Source organism: Protopterus annectens, chromosome 10.part0, assembly GCF_019279795.1.
Source record: "Protopterus annectens isolate FY-2018-M chromosome 10.part0, PAN1.0, whole genome shotgun sequence".
Classification (NCBI taxonomy): Eukaryota; Metazoa; Chordata; order Ceratodontiformes; family Protopteridae; genus Protopterus; species Protopterus annectens.
Genome location: NC_056744.1, coordinates 628,324,346 through 628,343,182, shown reverse-complemented (window position 1 = coordinate 628,343,182; position 18,837 = coordinate 628,324,346). Strand labels below are relative to the sequence as shown.

General features: G+C 39.9%; 1 protein-coding gene across 1 annotated transcript in view; it reads right to left on the bottom strand.

The window, feature by feature from the left end:
• The window catches only part of TEX9 (testis expressed 9), a 1,071,864-nt gene extending 1,053,530 nt beyond the window's left edge, over nt 1-18,334 (bottom strand). The window contains exons 1-2 of the mRNA XM_044085454.1: nt 18,169-18,334; nt 17,724-17,801 (exon numbers count right to left, since the gene is read on the bottom strand). Coding sequence (XP_043941389.1) covers nt 17,724-17,746 — 23 coding nt within the window. The 5' untranslated portion in view covers nt 17,747-17,801; nt 18,169-18,334. The remainder of the gene's footprint in view (nt 1-17,723; nt 17,802-18,168) is intronic.
• Between the last annotated feature and the right edge of the window lie 503 nt (nt 18,335-18,837).

Genomic DNA, 18,837 nt, shown 5'->3' with positions numbered 1-18,837 from the left:
TTCATCCAGCTAAAGTTTGCATACAAAATTCTCCACCAACCTGATAAAACCTCTGCTCTCAAAAATATTATACTCCCATACACCAGTTCCTGATGTCTCCACTCCAGCAACCTACACCTACACCTTCTAGATACCACCAAAGCCAACAACCATGCTGGGAATTCACTCTTCACTAACTGCATTCCTAAAATATGGAATAAGATACCTACCTTAATAACCTCAAACAGCTCTATTACACAATTTAAAAAGCTCCTAAGGTCTCATTTAGCAGACACCTGGCTATGTTCCTGCAACACTCCTGGATAGACCTTCCTTAGTCTCTCTGAAAATTATTGCCCTTAAAAATAATATAAGACATTGCACTGTTAGTATCAACTACATCCACAGAGTAATAGCCTTCTGTATCACTAAATTGTAATTTACTCAGATGATGTATAATGTCAAAGTTCTTAACTAAAGAACTGTATTCTTTATGTATTCTCTTATTTTGCTATCAAACTAGATACCTTCTATACGTTTAACTTTTGTTTAATCTGTACTTGTCACTCTTGCATACTCTATACACCATTTGTGAATCTTTTTTTCTTCTTAGATGCTTATGTTCACTTAATTTGTATTTTGTATTCTGGATTTATACTTTATTGGCGCTTTTCTCCCCTGGCCTCTGCTGAAAAAGGACCTGTGTCCAGTCAGACCTTTCCGGTTAAAAATGTAAAATAAATAAATAAATGAATGGAATGAATGAATGAATGAATAAATAACTACCTATTCCCTTCATACCTTGCAACTCTGGTTATGTATAATAGTAAGTATGGCTCTACTTTCTCCACATGCTGTCCCATCTATTCTCCCCATCCCATTATTAGCTCTCTCTCCACCCCAGTGCAGTCTCTTTCTAATCTTTCTCCTCCCGACTTACTCCCCTCTCTCTTCTTTATAGTTACTGTATAGGTAACGTCTTTAGAATACGATTTAACTGCTGCAACTCTTGCTCTATACTCCATTCTGGAAACTTGCCCATGGGACTCCTTTACCAACAGGAAACCAAAATTATAACATGTCACCCAGGGTTATTTTTGTATCAGACTTCTCTAATTGCTCTAATATAAACACAGGAGGTTGAATTTTTGCTTGGATGTGTATTAATTCACTAGAATTATTTTGTATTACTTTATCATTTTTACATTTTTTAATATCTTTATCATGACTCTCTCACTGTATACTATGCCTTTATGTAAAGTTACTGTGCAGTTCTACTTTGTGGAGCTTTTCTCCCTGGGCCTCCACTAAAAATGGGTTTCAGCCCAGTCGGACTTTCCCAGTAAACAAATGTAAAATAAATAAATAAATAAAATAAAATTTATATCTTTACATGAAGATTTAGTCATGAGTAAGAACTATTTGTATGCAAACACCAAACAGACACCAACCTGGTTAACAAGAAAAACAATTCTCTTAAGAGCAGATCTGCAAGCTATCCTAAAAACTGCAGACCAATAACTTGCCTTCCGACGACATATAAACTATACACTGGAATTGATGCCGACTGAGTTTATAGTCACTTTGAAGAAAAGTCAACCATGGCAATAGAACAAACCGGTAACAAAAGAAAGTTATATGGAACAAAGGATCATTAGTTGTTAAAGAAATAATGAAAAACTGTAAAAAGGGGAAGAATCTAAGTATGGCATTGACAGACTATAAAAAAAGCATGACAGTATCTCACATTCATGGATAAAAGAATGCTTAAAAATGTACACGATACACACTGCGACACCCCCACCACTAGACCAGTAACCAAGGAGCCTTAATGTGCAGCACTGGCATCTGTGGGGGGACGTTCACTGGGTGGATAACAGGTGCACACACAGTATAACCAGATGCAGCTCTCTGCATCAAGTGCAATTTCCCTTAAGAACAGAGAGACCACAGTCAGTCTGGGGCTGGTTACACTCACTCTTTTGTGTGCACTCCTCTCACGCACACACACCTGGGAAAGGCTAGCACAGGTTTACTAGCTATGCCCCCTTCTGCCCAGACTAGAAAGTAGCTATGACTGCCACCAGACATTCCTGCCAACTACTTTAAGGATCTTCCAAGGGTACACAATATACTGAGTGAAGCTCATAGTAATACAAATGGTAGTTTGACCAAGAGCAAGGTTATTAGGAGTGGCCCACACAGCATCACGAAATAAATATGCAACTTAGAATTCAGAACTTAAATATCTCTACAAAGATCAGTCACAATGAAAAGTTTAAATATATTTAATAATAAAAGAACAATACTAGGTATATATTCACAGTGATATTAGAGTTCAAAACACAGGAAACATTTAAAAAAACATGGAAAGACAGGCTCATACAAATAAAGAAAAGCAATTTCTAAACTAAGCCTCACTATAGTCCTAACTGAATCTAAGAGAATTACTATTCCCTACTTACTTAATGGAGCAAGGCAGATGATGTGGTGAGGGGTCCCTCTTGTTGTTGTCAGGCCCAAGACAGAATACAGAATGCTCTGCCTCACTCACAGACTTATCAAAATAATATCTAAAATATTACTGCTGGGATAGCTTGCAAAATGACATCACTTCTCGTCATCAGACTTCTAGTTCACAGGCAAAACCCCCAATGCTGGCAGGTGCTGGAAGTCCTACAACAATTGCATTCCTCCACACTTCAAGGTAGTAATTAGTTAACCCTAAAAACAATACAGAATGCTTCCTAGTACAGACTCTGTGCCTCTGGCTGCCTTGAAACCTGTGGGATAGCATCTTTATGGCCTAGCTTATAAAGTCATTTAATTTCAGATATTTTTCTAAAGTCTGCTGGACTGAGGTTAACCTTCCAGTTTCCTCTGTTTAAATTTATATATTTTAACAAGTTACAATAGTGCATGTACATTTATGTTCTCTCCAATAAGGCACACTGTTTATACATTTCAAACACAAGCACTTTACAAATACCTTTTCAACACAAACACCTGTACAAATCAGTTTGATATACACGACATATAGTTCTAATACATTTGTAACACCAGTATCTTGCATCAGTTTGATATTCACAAATGACATAAAATTACTACAATTGTAACACCAGTATCTTGCATCAGTTTGATATTCACAAATGACATAAAATTACTACAAAATTCCAGCTAGCTGTGCTGGCAGTACCCCCTTTCGTCACGCACCCTACACTGATCGATTACATTACAGAGACCATGAAACAGTGGCAAACCACTTTGTAGTTAAGCCATGATAAAGGACAAATTATTATTCCAGGGATAAAAATTCAAAGGGGGGTATTCCAAGGTAACCGTCACTGCTGCTGTTTTGTCTTGCCCTTAACCCATTAAGCAGTCTACTTAACAGATTAGGTCATGGCTACAATTTGGCTCCCAGAAACCAACGAAGTGTAAAGACTTCTCACTTTCTTTTTGTAGATGATTTAAAACTGTATAGTTCATCGGCTGAGAAACTGAAAGCACAACTCCAAGTGGTCAAAATTTTTTCAGATGATAAGAGAATGTCATGTGGTCTTGATAAATATGAAAAAACAACTTTTAATGCAGGAAAGCTGCAGCACAAAAAACATCAATTTAGGACAGGAATGTGATATAAAAGAACTTGAGCAAGAGGGAGTGTATAAATATTTCTGAATTGATGCAGGATCAACAATGGAACAGGAACAAATGCGAATAAAACTTAGTAATGAATATTTTTAAAGACTAAAATTAATACTGAAAACAGAGCTGACATCCAAGAACAAAGTCCAAGGTATAAACCAATTTCCTCTTCCTTGGAGTGAGGTTGAGTGGCCCCAAAAGGTGCTGGACAGGTTGTACAGGAAAACAAGGAGGATGCTTCATGCGCATCAAATGATTTATAAAAAAAATCAGTGCATACCAAGACTATATATTCCCCGTTCTGAAGTAGGTATAGCCCTCCTCGAAATTGATTACATGTACAGATCTGCAGTCACGGGACTGCATACATATCTACTGACCTTACAAGCCTCAAACATAGTGAAAGTTTTGAAACATAAGGAGAGCAAGTCCAAGATGACTTCCCTGCTTAGTTTAGCTGAAGCATATTAGTGTCAAGCAGGAATGGAGATCAAACCAGAAGTAGATAAAAATCAGGCAGAATATGCCAAAAAAAAAAAACTAAAGAAAGATTATAAGGTGAAGGATCAAGTTAGAGGGCAAGAAATATGTAAAATGCATAAATATAGTTGCAAGTATAGAAAACTCTTGGAACAATCTCATGTTGATCAGGATCGAATGCAGGAATGGTTAAGGAGAGGTGAATTTAAACCAAAACTTCACGACACCCATGCAGACGGACAATAGAGGTACGACTACTGAATCCTACACAAATGCACTTTATAAGCACTTACACGAGCGCATGGATCGTGCTATCCCTAACAAAACTAAGATGCTATCCTCCAAACAAAGGAAGCCAGTCTGGTGGTCCCCTGCCATAAACTCTACAACAGAAGAAAGAAACTGTTGCAAAAAAAAAAAAGAGTAAAATCCCATGATTGGAGGAACTCCATGGTCAGCCTCAGTAAGAAGCCGAGATCCTTCATAAAATCCTCCAAAGCTAGTTATGAAAACAAAAATCACCACTGATTCGAAAGACAACCAAAAAGCATTCTATAGCTACGTCAAGAATCTCATGGCAACACTCAGATCTGCTCTGAGTTACAGCAGAATGGCACTGAATATACAGAACCAACAACTGATATTGCCAACATCCTGGCAAATAGGTTCAGTGCTAATTTTACCCCCCTCTCATCCCCTAAAAGGGCCCATCTCTATACCAGAAGAATGCAAAGTTCCTGCAATCACAGCTGCACAGGTAAAAAACACACTCTCCAAAGCCAAGAACACAGCATCCATGGGACCCGACAAGATCCTAGGCTGCGTTCTACATGAGCTACAAAACGAACTGGCACCCCACCTAAATACCATGTTCAATCATAGCCTCACACCTCAGGCTTTGTGCCCACTGAATGGCGCACAGCGATGGTTATCCCACTCCACAAAGGGGGAGCCACCATGGACCCCAGAACTACCACCCCATTAGCCTGACGAGCCTGGTCTGCAAAGCCATGGAACATATCATCATGGAATTTATAAACAAATACATTGGTAATCTCCAAACTCTGGATCCTACCCAGTTTGGGTTTGTAAAAGGCAGATCATGTCTCCTAAACCTGATAGACTTCTTTGAAGCAGTCACCAAAGCCGTAGACGAGGGTAAGGTGGTTCACACAGCCTATCTAGATCTTGCCAAGGCTTTTGACACCATCCCCCACTCTGGAATTATAGATAAACTCACTAAACTAGGTATAAATCCCCATGTCACAAGATGGGTTGCCAAATGGCTCACTGACAGAACCCACACTGTGAAAGTAGCAGACTACAAATCTGACTTCAGACCAGTGACAAGTGGAGTACCACAGGGTTCAGTCCTGGGTCCTCGCCTGTTTGAAATCTACTTCTCCGAAGTACAGGCTAACACAGAAGGTCTTTGGCTAACGAAGTTCGCAGATGACTGCAAACTAGGAGCCATAATCAAAACTCCTAATGATGTGGACATCCTACAAAAGGGCCTCACTGAGACAGATGCCTGGTGTCAAAGCCATGGCCTCAAGCTCAATGCCAAAAACTGCATTGTCATCCCCTTTGGTAAAACTCTGTACCCATGAACTACCACATAGGCGGTAGTCTACTTAACACTGAAAGTATGATAAGAAACCTTGGGACACAGGTGGACAGTAGTCTCTCCTTTGATAATCACATCGCCACAGTAGTCAGGAAATCCTTCTACATGGCACACCTCATCACAAAAGGTTTCTCATCCAGGAAAAAAAAAAAAAAAAAAGAGGTCATTGTTCCCCTCTACTTGTCACTCATTAGACCCATTATAGAGTACAATGCCCCTTTTGGTATGTACTTCAAGACATCTACAACAACTGGAAAGGCTGCAGAAATACCTCACAAAGAGGATTACCGGCCTCAAACAGATGCCCTATGCAGACCATCTCAAAAAAATCCAGCTTTACTCCACTGTATATCACCTACTCAGAGGTGATCTCTGCCTAACATACAAAGCTATGTCAGACCCAGAGCTGTTGGACATGCTCCACTTAAAGAAATCCCAGTCCCTCCGAGCTACCCACTCTAGGGACCTAAACCTTGTCACTACAATAAACAGAACATGCTGAAGGGATAGATTCCTGTCCCAGAGACTTCCCTTACTCTGGAACAAACTACCTATCTATATCAAACAAAGCTCCTCATTAGCACTCTTCAAGAAACATCTTGACGATTGGATGGGAAACAGGAAATTCACCCTGGGGATCACTTCTGTGGCTCTACTCGACATGGGCACAGGAAAATAATTTTCTTGGGTGGCAAAAGCCAGGGTACCTTTTTGGCTAGGCTTATATATACCCTAGGGTCAATAGCTTGGTACCTACCTATGAAAAGATAAAAGGTTAATATTGGTGGCCCAAGATAGTGGACTACGTATATGTTGGTTTACAAAGTCCATTAAACATGTTCGAGAAACAGACAAACGTACGTTTTGTAAAACAGAATTGGAAAAATTCACATCTTGCTGTTGGTTGTGACATATTAATGGCAGGAGGAATGAAAACAAACATAATAATATACTGAAAAGCATAATAATGTGGCAAGACTGTTGCACTGGGGATTGTGCAAACATTGTAACACTGAAGCAGCTGGAAAACACTGGAAGCATGATCCACAAAGCATTATAGAGAATGATGAGGTTTATATCATATGAGATTACCCATTTCCAACAGTTCAAAAAACAGATGCAAAAAAACAGATATAGTAGTCCAGAAAAAGATGATAAAAGTAGGATTGAACAATGAAATTGCTACACCCAGAGACTACAGCGTCTTACAAATACAGACACACAAAGTCATAAAATATCAGGATTTGCAAGTAGAAATAGGGGCAATGTGGAAGGATACCCAGACAGTTCCAATAGTAGTAAGAGCAATAAGTCTTATAAAAAATTTTAAATCATACTTAGATATGCTGCCGATGGGTCTACTTTCAAATCCTGACTCCCATATGATCAACTGTTAAAAGCCCGAAACAAAAATCATGAAACTGTAGAAACCTGAACGTCAACTTTTTCCTAGGGTAAGTAAACACTTGCCCAAATAACAGATCTCACGCCTGGGTAAGTAAAACCCACCTAGGTGAGGGGGGAATCTCCCACACCCCCCTAACTATATATACCAACTCCAAGATCACACTACAGTGGAGAAAAGGGCATGTTGGACAAGTGCTTGCTTACCGAAGGAAAAAGTCGATGTTCAGGTTTCTACAGTTTCGTGATTTTCATCTTGAGCTTTTAACCATCGATCATATGGGCGTTGGGATTTGAAAGTAGACCAGTTAGTGATACATGTAACTCCAAACAATTGCAGGAGTCATTACTGAGCACATTGTGGGTGCTGCGAAGAGCACTTCTGGCTAATATCAAAGACTGAAACAATACTAATTTCATGAACTTTAATTGTACTTTGACTTAGGAATGGGGGTCCATTCCCATCATGGTATTAGAAATCCAAAAGACTTGGAGAAATTAAAAGAGAGAAGCAATATACAAAATAAAATAAATGCTGTGATTGTTAATGTTCATACAGCTGTCAACTTTTTGCCTCCAGAATTAGTGACAAAACAAACAAAATAAAAATAATTGGGGGGGGGGGGGCAAAAGTCCCAACTATGGTACCCACATTTTAAATACTTGCCTGTTAATTTGGAAAGCTTACAGAAAAAATGATTACCGGTATTTGACTATCATTATTTATAGATTGCAACCCATCACCTTTTCACGAAAGTCTACTTTTCCCAAATGACAAAGCAGCATTCCAAGACAAAATTAGGGATTATCCCTAAAATATAGATGCAGTTTACTTATTTGACATTTGTTTACTGGGAAAGTCTGACTGGGCCAGAAAGTGCCCAGGGAAAAAAGCTCAACAATCACAATATTTCAAAAATCAAGTACAGATATTTTCAATCACAAAGTTTCATGTTACATTACAAAACAGCAAGTACAAATATTTTAAATCACAAACTATCATGTTACACTACAAAATACAAGTGAAATAAATGTTGTAATGAGTAAAACATAGAACATATGTTTCATAGTACAGTGCAATGAAAAAAATAACACCAGTTGAAAAGAATATGCGAGAAAAAATTCAACAGTCATATTATTTGTTACATAGATTAGTATGTGGTAAATGAGACCAGAGACAATTTTAATGAAGCATTTAAAGAGATATCAGAGATTACATGATTACAGACAGTTAGTTGAAACCGAGTTACGTCTTAGTATGCGAGAGGTGTTCATATTATGGTTATAGAAGGAAGAAGAATGGAGAGAAGGAAGGATGGAGAGAAGGATATTATAAAAGTGCAGGAGAGGGTGTCTTAAGGTATGTTAGGTGAGTAGGGAGGAAAGGTCTGCAGGGATGAATAAGGTAACAAAACAAAAAGGAGTGGAATAAGAGGCTGGAGAGGATTGGGAGTGTGATCTCAGCTGAAGGACGTGAGTGAAGTATACTGAATAATTTCAGCCAAAATTGGCACAGGAACAGGTCCAAGATTTTGTAAGTTATTGTTTTAGGGAGCATTTATAGGTTCATAGGACGATACTAGGCTATTGGCCCAGAGGCCCTTATAAGCCTAGCCAAGAATTTTGCCCACATTCCCACAGAGGTGGGTAGGTTAGAGATAGTTCTGGTGGTTTGAGGTAAACAGTTCCATTTTTTTTTTTTTAGCTACTGATTGCAAGTATAGGCTGTGTCCGTCCGGGGGATTTTTTGGTTTATTTATGGTGAGAAGTTGTTTATCTTCTGCTCTAAGTGGAAAATACATATTGATTAAAGGGGTAAGAGCTGGGCAGGCTAATGGTTTGCATATGATTTTATGTAATGTTACAAGCTGAATGTAGGAGAGGTGTTGGGGGAGTTCCAGCCAGCTAAGGGTATGCAGAGCTTTGCAGTGATAGGTAAATGATGAATTAAAAGCAAATTTGGCTATTTCGTTGTAGCAGCTTTCAAGTTTGTTTTTATGGATAATTGTAAATTGGTTAGAATTTGATGCTCCATAGAGAAGGGAGGGCAGCAGGTGGGTTTTGGCTAGATTATTTTTGAGTGTGTGTGCTCACAGAAAGACTTTCTGTATAACAAGCCCAGTTTTTAATGAGTTTTCTTGATATTCCTTTGGATATGAAGGTCAAATTTAAGATTATCATCTATTATGATTCCTTAAAGTTTGGTATGGTGGACTAACTCAAATTCTGTGCCATTTGCCAAAAAGATTTTAAAAGATTATTTGTTAGGTGTGTGAGTTTCATGGGTAAAAAGTTTGTTTTTGTGGGGCTGAGTAGGAGTTGTGCCGTTGTAAGCCAGGTTTCAATGGAGAGGACAGCTTGTTGAGGGATTTCTTGGAGGTGACTTAAGGTTTTTGAAGAACAGATGATGGTAGAGTCATCTGCATATTGAATCAAGGTGCATTCACAAGAACATGAATGTAGCTTATTGATTAAATACTGAACAGCAGCAGGCCAAGGATGGATCCTTCTGGGACTCCTGTGGAAGTGGAAATGTATGCAGAGATGGATCCTTGCCATTTTACAGTTTGTTGTCTGTTGGCAAGGTAGTTACAGAACTATTGAATAGATGGTGATGTTAGACCCAAGGTGGAAAATTGATTGAGAAGTTTACTGTGAGGGACCATGTCAAAGGCTTTTGATGGATCAAGAAATACTGCAGATACAAGTTTATTAGAGTTTAGAGCTTTATTAACAGGGTCTGTAAATGATACTAATGCAGTAGAGGTCCTGTGGTCTGGCAGGAATCCATGTTGTGTATTGGTGATTAACTTGGTTTGTTAGAGATAGTGGAGAAATTGTTGAGGAATACATCTTCCAAGGATTTTAGAGAAGGGAGACAGGATGGTTACATGAGGTACATTTTTAATATCAGTGGAATTACCTCCTTTATGTACGGGGGTAATGTGTGACATTTTCCAAAAGACAGGGACACAGGATTCTGTTATTTATCTTTTAATAAGAATGCTGATTGGATACATGATTGCATCTGCAGGTAGATTTAAGTATTCTGTGGGAAGGTTGTTAGCTGAGAAGCAACAAGGTTTTAGTTTACATAAAAGCTTTTTTATGGAAGTTACAGAAACTGGTTGAAAGGTAAAGTGGGCGGAATTACCTTCGTGTGTTTGGAGAGGTTGTAGATAGGATAGTTTTTTTGAAGGAAACATGGTAGGGTCAAAGGCAGGGGAAATTGGCTGCATGGAAGTCAGGTGAGTGTGAGGTTAAGTTGGCTATGCATTCTATGATGTGTGTATTGAAATAGATAGTTGTATGAGGAGGGGGAATGTCTGGGTATGGGCTGGGACTCTTATACCTGGGCTGATGAAAGAAGATACGGAGGACCAGAATTTTTAGGGTTGTTTTTATGGCTATCTTGTAGCAGAGTATAAGAAGACTTTTTATCACTATTAACTTGTTTCTTGACTTGGTTTCATAGCTGTTTGAATAGTTGCCAATTTTTGTCATTTTTATTTTTTGTCAGTTAAATCCATGCTTTGTCTCTGTCTTTTATAAGGAGTTTACATTGGTTAGTAAGCCATGTACGTTGTGGAGATAAGGTGTTAAGAATATTTAGAAATGCTGCATTGAAGTATTCAACTGCATCATTTAAGGGGAGTCTTTTTAGGCTGGACCAGTTCTGCCTTCAAAGATTCAGTGAAAGGCTCCTTGGAGAATTTGGAGAGATTGCGGGTAGTTCTGAGCTTATACTGCTTTGTTAGTTGTGTAATACTCCTGTGGGTATAAGCTGGCAGGTGATCACTTAGTGCATCAGGGAGGGTATCTGAGGAGGTAAAATTAGACAGGTCGGTAACCAGAATTCAATCCAGGATAGATTGTTGGGGTTATTTTTGCCATGTCTTGGTGTATTAATAAACTGAGTGAATCCAAATAGGTTCATGCGGTTTATCACTGAATTTGTGGATTAAGATTGCCAGTCAATGTTTACATCATCCAGTAGGATAATTTCATTTGTATTATGTCTGCTATCCAGGATAGTATGTTTCCAAGTGTTTGAATGTTGTGTCCGGGGGGGGGGGGATATATATCATGCCAAGCCATATGTTCTTGGCTCTATTAAGGTTTAGGAATGAAATTAGATAGATATTCTGCTTTTCCAAAATGTGGGATTGTGCTTGTACAGGGAGTTACTGTGAGCATATTTCGGAAAATTATTACCATTGCTCCTGCCTTTTTATGTTTTCTATTGAGCCTAATAATATAACCACGGGCTAGTATTTCAGCATCTTTTACTTCAGGCTTTAGCCATGTCTCACAGTCTGGTTAGGATGTTTGGGTTGTGTTGGGTCATCCATGCATGAAAACCTTTGATTTTATTTCATATGTTTCTAATGTTTAGAGTGACTATTTTTTTTTTAACTTTTATGGTATATTTTATGGTTTGGAGTTTTACGGATATGGATTCAGGTGGATGTCACCATACTGATGTATGGTGGAGAACAAACATTTGTTTATTATGGCATTTTTAGCAGAGATGAGTAAAAGCATTACCTTAACATTGTGACTGACATTTTTTAGTATTTTGGGGTTACAACAGTGGAACAGAGTTATGTAGGGAAACAAGCTTGAAGAGATTTTTAAGTTGCTAGTGGGAAGATGGTTGATAGGTGAGGATGAAGTAATGGTCGAGGTATGCTCATTTATTACTAGTACTGCTGGTGAGGATGAAGTAATGGTCAAGGTATGCTCATTTATTACTAGTACTGCTGGTGATGTTACGAATGAGAGGAGGAGGAGGAGGAGGATGAATAATGTGATACAGGAAGGAGGATGAAGTAATGGTCGATGTATGCTCATTTATTACTAGTACTGCTGGTGATGTTTGGAATGAGAGGAAGAGGATGAATAATGTGATACAGGAAGGAAATAGCACGGTTAGTGTTACAAAAATCTTGCAGTAATGTTAGGCGAGGTAATGAGCAGTGATAATAGTGTGGAGAATAGGTAGGTTTTGATGTGGAAAGAGCAGAGTGAGTTTGTGAAGGAAGTTAGAACAGAAACTGTTCCCTTTATACCATCTCCATCTGTGAATGGACAGAAAATTAGGTACAGGATAGGAGGGTGAGTAGAGGAGGGGATATGTGAGGTACAAGTATAGATGTAGTGGCGATGGCTGGGAATTGGGGGTAGGGCAGGGGAGCAACATGAAGACCAAGCATAGAGAGGGCTGAATGGAGAGGGTTGGTCCACAGTGGAGTAAGTACCAGGAAAACTATCTGTAAAACTGCAGCAAAACAGGAAGGAACACAAATCCTGATACATTTTAAAAAAGTAAGCCAAGCTGATAAATTGCTGTTAACGTACACTTAAGTTATCTGCAAAAGACAGTATTCCAGAGATTTTGGCTTGAAATTATGCTATACTAGCTGGAGAAACAACTGAGATAAAGGGAGGACCAACCAGGCACTTCAGTGAAATGCAGTTACTACCCCCCCCCCAGCACATATGGTTTACCACCAAAAAAATAATCAGTGAAGCAGAATGTTTATGGATGTGTCCCACAGGGCTCAGTCCTGGGCCCCCTCTTGTTCGGCATTTATTTTTCTGAAGTGCAGGCAAACATAGGGGGATTGTGGCTGACAAAATTTGCAGATGACTGCAAACTGGGCACCATAATTGACACTCCATCAGACACAGACATCCTCCAGAGAGGTCTCATAGAAATGGATAACTGGTGCCAGAGCCATGGCCTTAAGCTAAATGCCAAAAAATATATAGTCATACCCTTTGGGAAAAACAAGGTAACCCCTAATTACCACATAGGTGGTAATCCATTAAACACGGAAGAAGTTATCAGGGACCTGGGGACCCAAGTTGACAGTAACCTCTCTTTTGACACTCACATTGCCAAAGTGGTTAGGAAGACCTTCTACATTGCCCACCTGATCATGAAGGGATTCACATCCAGATCAGGAGAGGTCATTGTACCCCTGTACTCTTCACTTATCAGACCAATGATGGAGTACAATGCCCCATTCGGAATGTACCTTACCCGACACCTACAGCAGTTGGAAAAACCCCCAAAAGTTCCTCACCAAAAGGATAAAGGGGCTCAAACATATAGGCTCATAGGTTGGTACTAGGCTATCAGCCCTAGGGCCTATACAAGCCTAGCCATAACAATTCCCTGGCTATTTATTCCCACATTATTTACTTTCCTGGACCCCTGTCTAGCAGGGCGACTGACGTGATCCCTGGGGTGAATTTCCTTTCTCCCATCCAATCGTCAAGGTTCCTCTTGAAGAGGTCCAAAGAGGCACTCTGCTTGACATGTATGGGCAATCTATTCCAGAGTCTGGGAGTCTCTGGGTCAGGAACCTATCCCTCCAGCATGTTTTGTTTATTGTGATGACAAGGTTTAGATCCCTGGAGCGTGTAGCTCTGAGGGATTGGGATTTCTTTAAGTGTAGCATGTCCAACAGCTCTGGGTTTGACATGGCCTTGTATGTTAAGCAGAGATCGCCTCTGAGTAGACGATATGCCACAGAGTATAACTGGAGTTTTTAAGGCGGTCAGCGTAGGGCATCTGCTTTAGGCCTGTGATTCTTTTAGTGAGGTATTTCTGAGGCCTTTCCAGTTGTTGCAGATGTCTTGAGAGGAACATACCAAATGGGGTGTTGTATTCTATAATGGGTCTAATGAGGGATGAGTACAGTGGGACAATGACCTCCTTTTTCTGGATGAAAAGCCCTTCGTGATGAGGTGTGCCACATAGAAGGATTTCCTGACTGTTGTGGCGATGTGGTTATCGAAGGTGAGACCACTGTCCACCTGTGTCCCTAAGTCTCTTATCACACTTTCTGTGTTTAGTGTACTGCCACCTATATGGTAATTCATGGATACATGTTTTTTCCCAAAGGGGATAACAATACATTTCTTGGCATTGAGCTTGAGCCCATGGCTCTGGCACCAAGCATCTGTTTCTGTAAGGCCCTTTTGTAGAGTATCCACATCATTTGGGGATTCAATAGTGGCTCCCAGTTCGCAGTCATCTGCAAACTTTGTTAGCCAGAGTCCCTTAGTGTTGACCTGTACTTCAGAGAAGTAGATGCCAAACAAGAGCGGCCCCAGGACTGAACCCTGAGGTACTCCACTTGTCACTTGGCTGGAGCTGGATTTGGAGTCGGCTACTTTTACAGTGTGGGTTCTATCAGTAAGCCATTTAGCAACCCATTGGGTGACATAGGGATTAATGCCTAACTTAGTAAGTTTATCTATGATTCCAGAGTGGGGGATGGTGTCAAAGGCCTTGGCAAGGTCTTGATAGGCTGTGTGGACCACCTTACCCTTGTCCATGGCTCTGGAGACTGATTCAAAGAAGTCAATCAGGTTCAGGAGACAAGATCGGCCCTTCACAAACCCAAACTGGGTGGGGTCCAGTGTTTGAAGGTTGCCAATGTCTTTGTTTATAAGTTCCATGATAATACGCTCCATGGCCTTGCAGATAAGGCTTGTCAGACTGATGGGATGGTAGTTTCCAGGATCCAAGGTGGATCCCCCCCTTGTGGATTGGGATAACTGTAGCTCTGCGCCACTCAGTGGGCACGAAACCTGAGGTGAGGCTATGATTAAACATGACACTTAGGTGAGGTGCCAGTTCATATTGTAGTTCATGTAGTACACAGCCCAGGATGTCATCTGGTCCCATGGATGCTGTATTCTTGGCTTTAGAGAGTGCGTTTTGTACCTGTGTGGCCGTTATTACTGGAATTTGGCAATCTTCCGGTATTGAGATGGGCCATTTAGGGGCTCAAGTTGGCACTGAATCGATCTGCCAGGATATTGGCAATATCCTTTGGATCAGTATATTTAATGGCATTCTGTTTTAGCTCAGCGAGATCTGAGCATTGCCATTTAGATTCTTGACATAGTTATAGAATGCTTTGTGGTTGTCTTTGGAATCTTTGGCAATTTTATTTTCGTAACTAGCTTTGGAGGATTTTATGAGGCATCTCAGTTTCTTACTGAGGCCAGTAAGGGAGTTTTGCATCCTGGGATTTTCCTCTTTTCTGCAAAAGTTTCTTCCTTTTGTTGTAAAGTTTGTTTATGGCAGGGGACCACCAGATTGGCTTCCTTTTTTGGATGAGAGCATTTTGGTTCTATTTGGGATGGCACGATTCATGCATGAGTGGATGTGCTCGTACAGTGCCTTAGTGTAGGATTCAGCAGTTGAACTTTCAGTTCCCGTCTGCATGGGTGTTATGAAGTTTGTCACTTCTGACTTGAGTAGCATGAAGTTGGCTTTGGAGAAGTTTTTATGGTGGTTTCTTTACTGGGGGTGGGATGTGGATGTTAAGGGTGATTAGCTTATGGTCAGACCTGACTAACGAGGGGGTGACCATAGGTATGGAGCATTCATTTCCCACGTTGGTAATGACCAGGTCTAGGATATTGGAGCCCCTGGTGGGACTATGGATTAGTTGATCCAGGGCATTGGAATTTATGAATTCCAAGAACCGTTGCGCAAAGGTGTTGGGACATGAGTAGTTTTCCCAGTTAATGGCAGGGTAGTTAAAATCACCCAGTATTAGGGTGTTTGGTTCTATCTTAATATTTTCCAGCATGTTTAGAAAGGTGTAGTGAGAATCTTGGGGTATGGTGGGGGATCTGTAGCAAGCTACAATTTGGATTGCAGTCTTACCTAGTGTTAGTTGCACTTGGAGAATTTCAGACACATTGTGTTGGCCAACTAGCCTGGTGGTGTGAATATCCTTGGTGAATATTGACACTCCTCCACCTTTAGTGTTTCGGTCCTGGTTTGGTGGCCGAAAAGTGTGGTAAGAGTTGTAGCCTGGTATGTCATACGATGCCCGACTGAAGAAACTTCAGCTCTATGCAGTCGCATACCGTCTGCTCAGAGGTGATCTGTGCCTGACATACAAGGCCATGTCCAACCTGGAATTAATGGACATGCTCCACCTCAAAAAATCCAAATCCACCAGAGCCACGAGAGCAAGAGACTTAAACGTCAACATGGATATAAATAGGACGTGCTGGAGGGACAGATTCATCACCCAGAGACTCCCTACACTATGGAACAGAATCCCAGTCCATGTGAGGCAGAGCCCCTCACTGACTCTGTTCAAGAGAAATCTTGACGAGTGGATGGGAGATCGTAGGTTTACCCCGGGAATCATCTCTGTGTCACTGCTGGACAGAGGCACAGCAAACTAATGGGTATAGTATTCTCATCCTAAGCAGTGGTGAAAGCCACACACACTCTGGCTAGGCGCAGATAGCCTAGTATGAACCTATGAACCTATGATACAGAGACAAGGTATTTGAGCTCTAAATACTTTACATGAGTCACAGCATTTAAATGTTATGGTTATGGGCTTTAATTGCCTTTCCAGAGATTAGCATATTTTACTCTAGTAATGTAAACAAAGTGTCAATTTAGCTTCACCTTCAGCAGTAAAAGGCTTGTGGGTGAGGGTGTTCCCCCAGCAGATTCAACACTACAATACAGAGCATAGTAATGCATAAACAGGGGAGTTTTGAATCTTGGAAATTGCCTTACATAGATTTTTAACTGAAGGTATTGTTTCTTTTGAACCTTTGCAACTGGAGGTGAAATTCAGCTGTACAATTCCTTTGGTATTTGACAGGTCACCTACCAGCTCATATTCTCATCTGATTTAGGAGTTTAAAACTGCTCCTCTGTAGTCCGTATTTCAGTTTAGACATGCCTAAGAATGACCCCTCAAATTAGGGTTACCACCTGTCCCACTTTGCGAGGGACATTCCCTCTTTGGGCAGTTGTGTCCTGCAAAAAAAATTGAAAAAATAGCAAATGTCCTGAGATTTTAGGATAAAAATATCTCCTATATTTTATGTAATAGTTGCATAAAACAGTTATTCTGTATCTGAAACACCTAAATGTTATAATAAACAGAATAAGCAACTAAAATGCTGCAAGAATAAGCTTTTATTTAGGCAAAACAGTGAAGTTATGTCATTTGTACTGGCCGTGGGTATGTTTCGCCCTGCAAAATCTGATGTTTGTACCAAAAATATCTCACTTTGGGCATTTGAAAGGGTGGCAACCCTACCTCAAATTTTGCATAATGTCCCCGACTTCGTCTCATGTTTTGCTTGCCCCTCGTAAAATGTTTGATTTTCCAGTAAATCGCCAAGTATTACAATCAGTAAATAATGTAAGATATTAAAGTTTCATGCGTCTTATTGTTCAGAAAATGCATCCTGGTTTAAAACCCGTTGTTCTATTAACTTTTAAAGATAATCAGACCAATATTTAAATTAAAACATCGTCGCAGAAATCCATTGATCAGGATTATTTTTGGCTTTGTCCAGAAGTCTGGAGCAAATAAATTGAGAGGTATGGCGTAAGAAAGTTTCCTCCTCGGAACAGCTTCACGTATTGCAATGTTAAAACGGACCTACAATAACTTTTTTTTAAAAAATCTACCTAAAAGCCTTTGCAGTCGCTTATCCCGAAGTATGTAGCAAGACAGTACAGTTACCATTTTTACAAAAACAATTTTGAAAGAGATTAAAGAAATCTTACTTGTATTCCTCTTCCTTAGCCATTGGCTCTCTCTGTTAGCTCTACAACAGAGCGGAGAATAGAACTCAGTGCCTTAACCTAGAGAGAAAATAGGCCTATAATTACTACTCGGGTTACCACGCTGACAGAACTTACCGTACAATGTTCTGAAATTAATCGTTTAATAGATTGAAAATTATGAATATTACTTTTACTTTACTAACTGATAAAGTGAGACAGTTCTAGCAGTCTTTTCAAACTATAAATTTAAGCGAACATGCATCTACCATATACTGCACATTATGCATAATCTGCTTATTACAGTGGCTCTCAGAGTATACATCTTTAAAAGAACACATAAAAACATATAAGAAACTCCAGCATCTTTGTTTCTATAACATTCACAATCTTTACGAAACGGTATCAACTAACTTTTATGCATACATCTATGACCATACACACTTACCTGCTATCTCTCTTCTTCCACCCCCATATAAAAAATTGAACAAATTAATTAGAACATAGCGTTGTATCACTATGGTTACCACAGGTTTGGTGTATTACTTCCTCTCCAGTATTTAGCCCCACCTCCAGACTAAAAGAGCTTCAGTTTACTCTCACCAAGTCTGTTGGCGTACTTAGACAATGGGTGGTTTGTTTTGTGGTGCTCGGTTCTCAGTTTAGTAAACAATATGAACCTGAGATGCACATCAATTAAACAGCACAGTGAACAGTAAATGCATTTTGGGAACATCTCACCTTTTGCCCCCCCCCCCCCTTCTAACTATCACTGATTAAGACGTAGCAGTGATTTTTTATCTCAGATATACCCGTGCCCGGTTTAAATTTACTGGTGTAAATAAATTAGAAGAATACTTCATTTATTATTATCCTTATGATTACATGCACTTGAACACAATGACCTTTGTAATCATGAGGTTCAACGGCCATAGCCAGAGAGAATGGTTTCTATTCTAACTATGTATAAGTGCCTTGAGGGGAGTAACCGAGGTCTGACTGCTGCCCTACTGTACTTCTGACAACAGCACGGAGTTAAAGTAATTCAAAGACCCTGTAATCATTCGTGTTTAACTGCTGTACGTAAAAATAACAATATCCATTTCAGGGAAGGGTT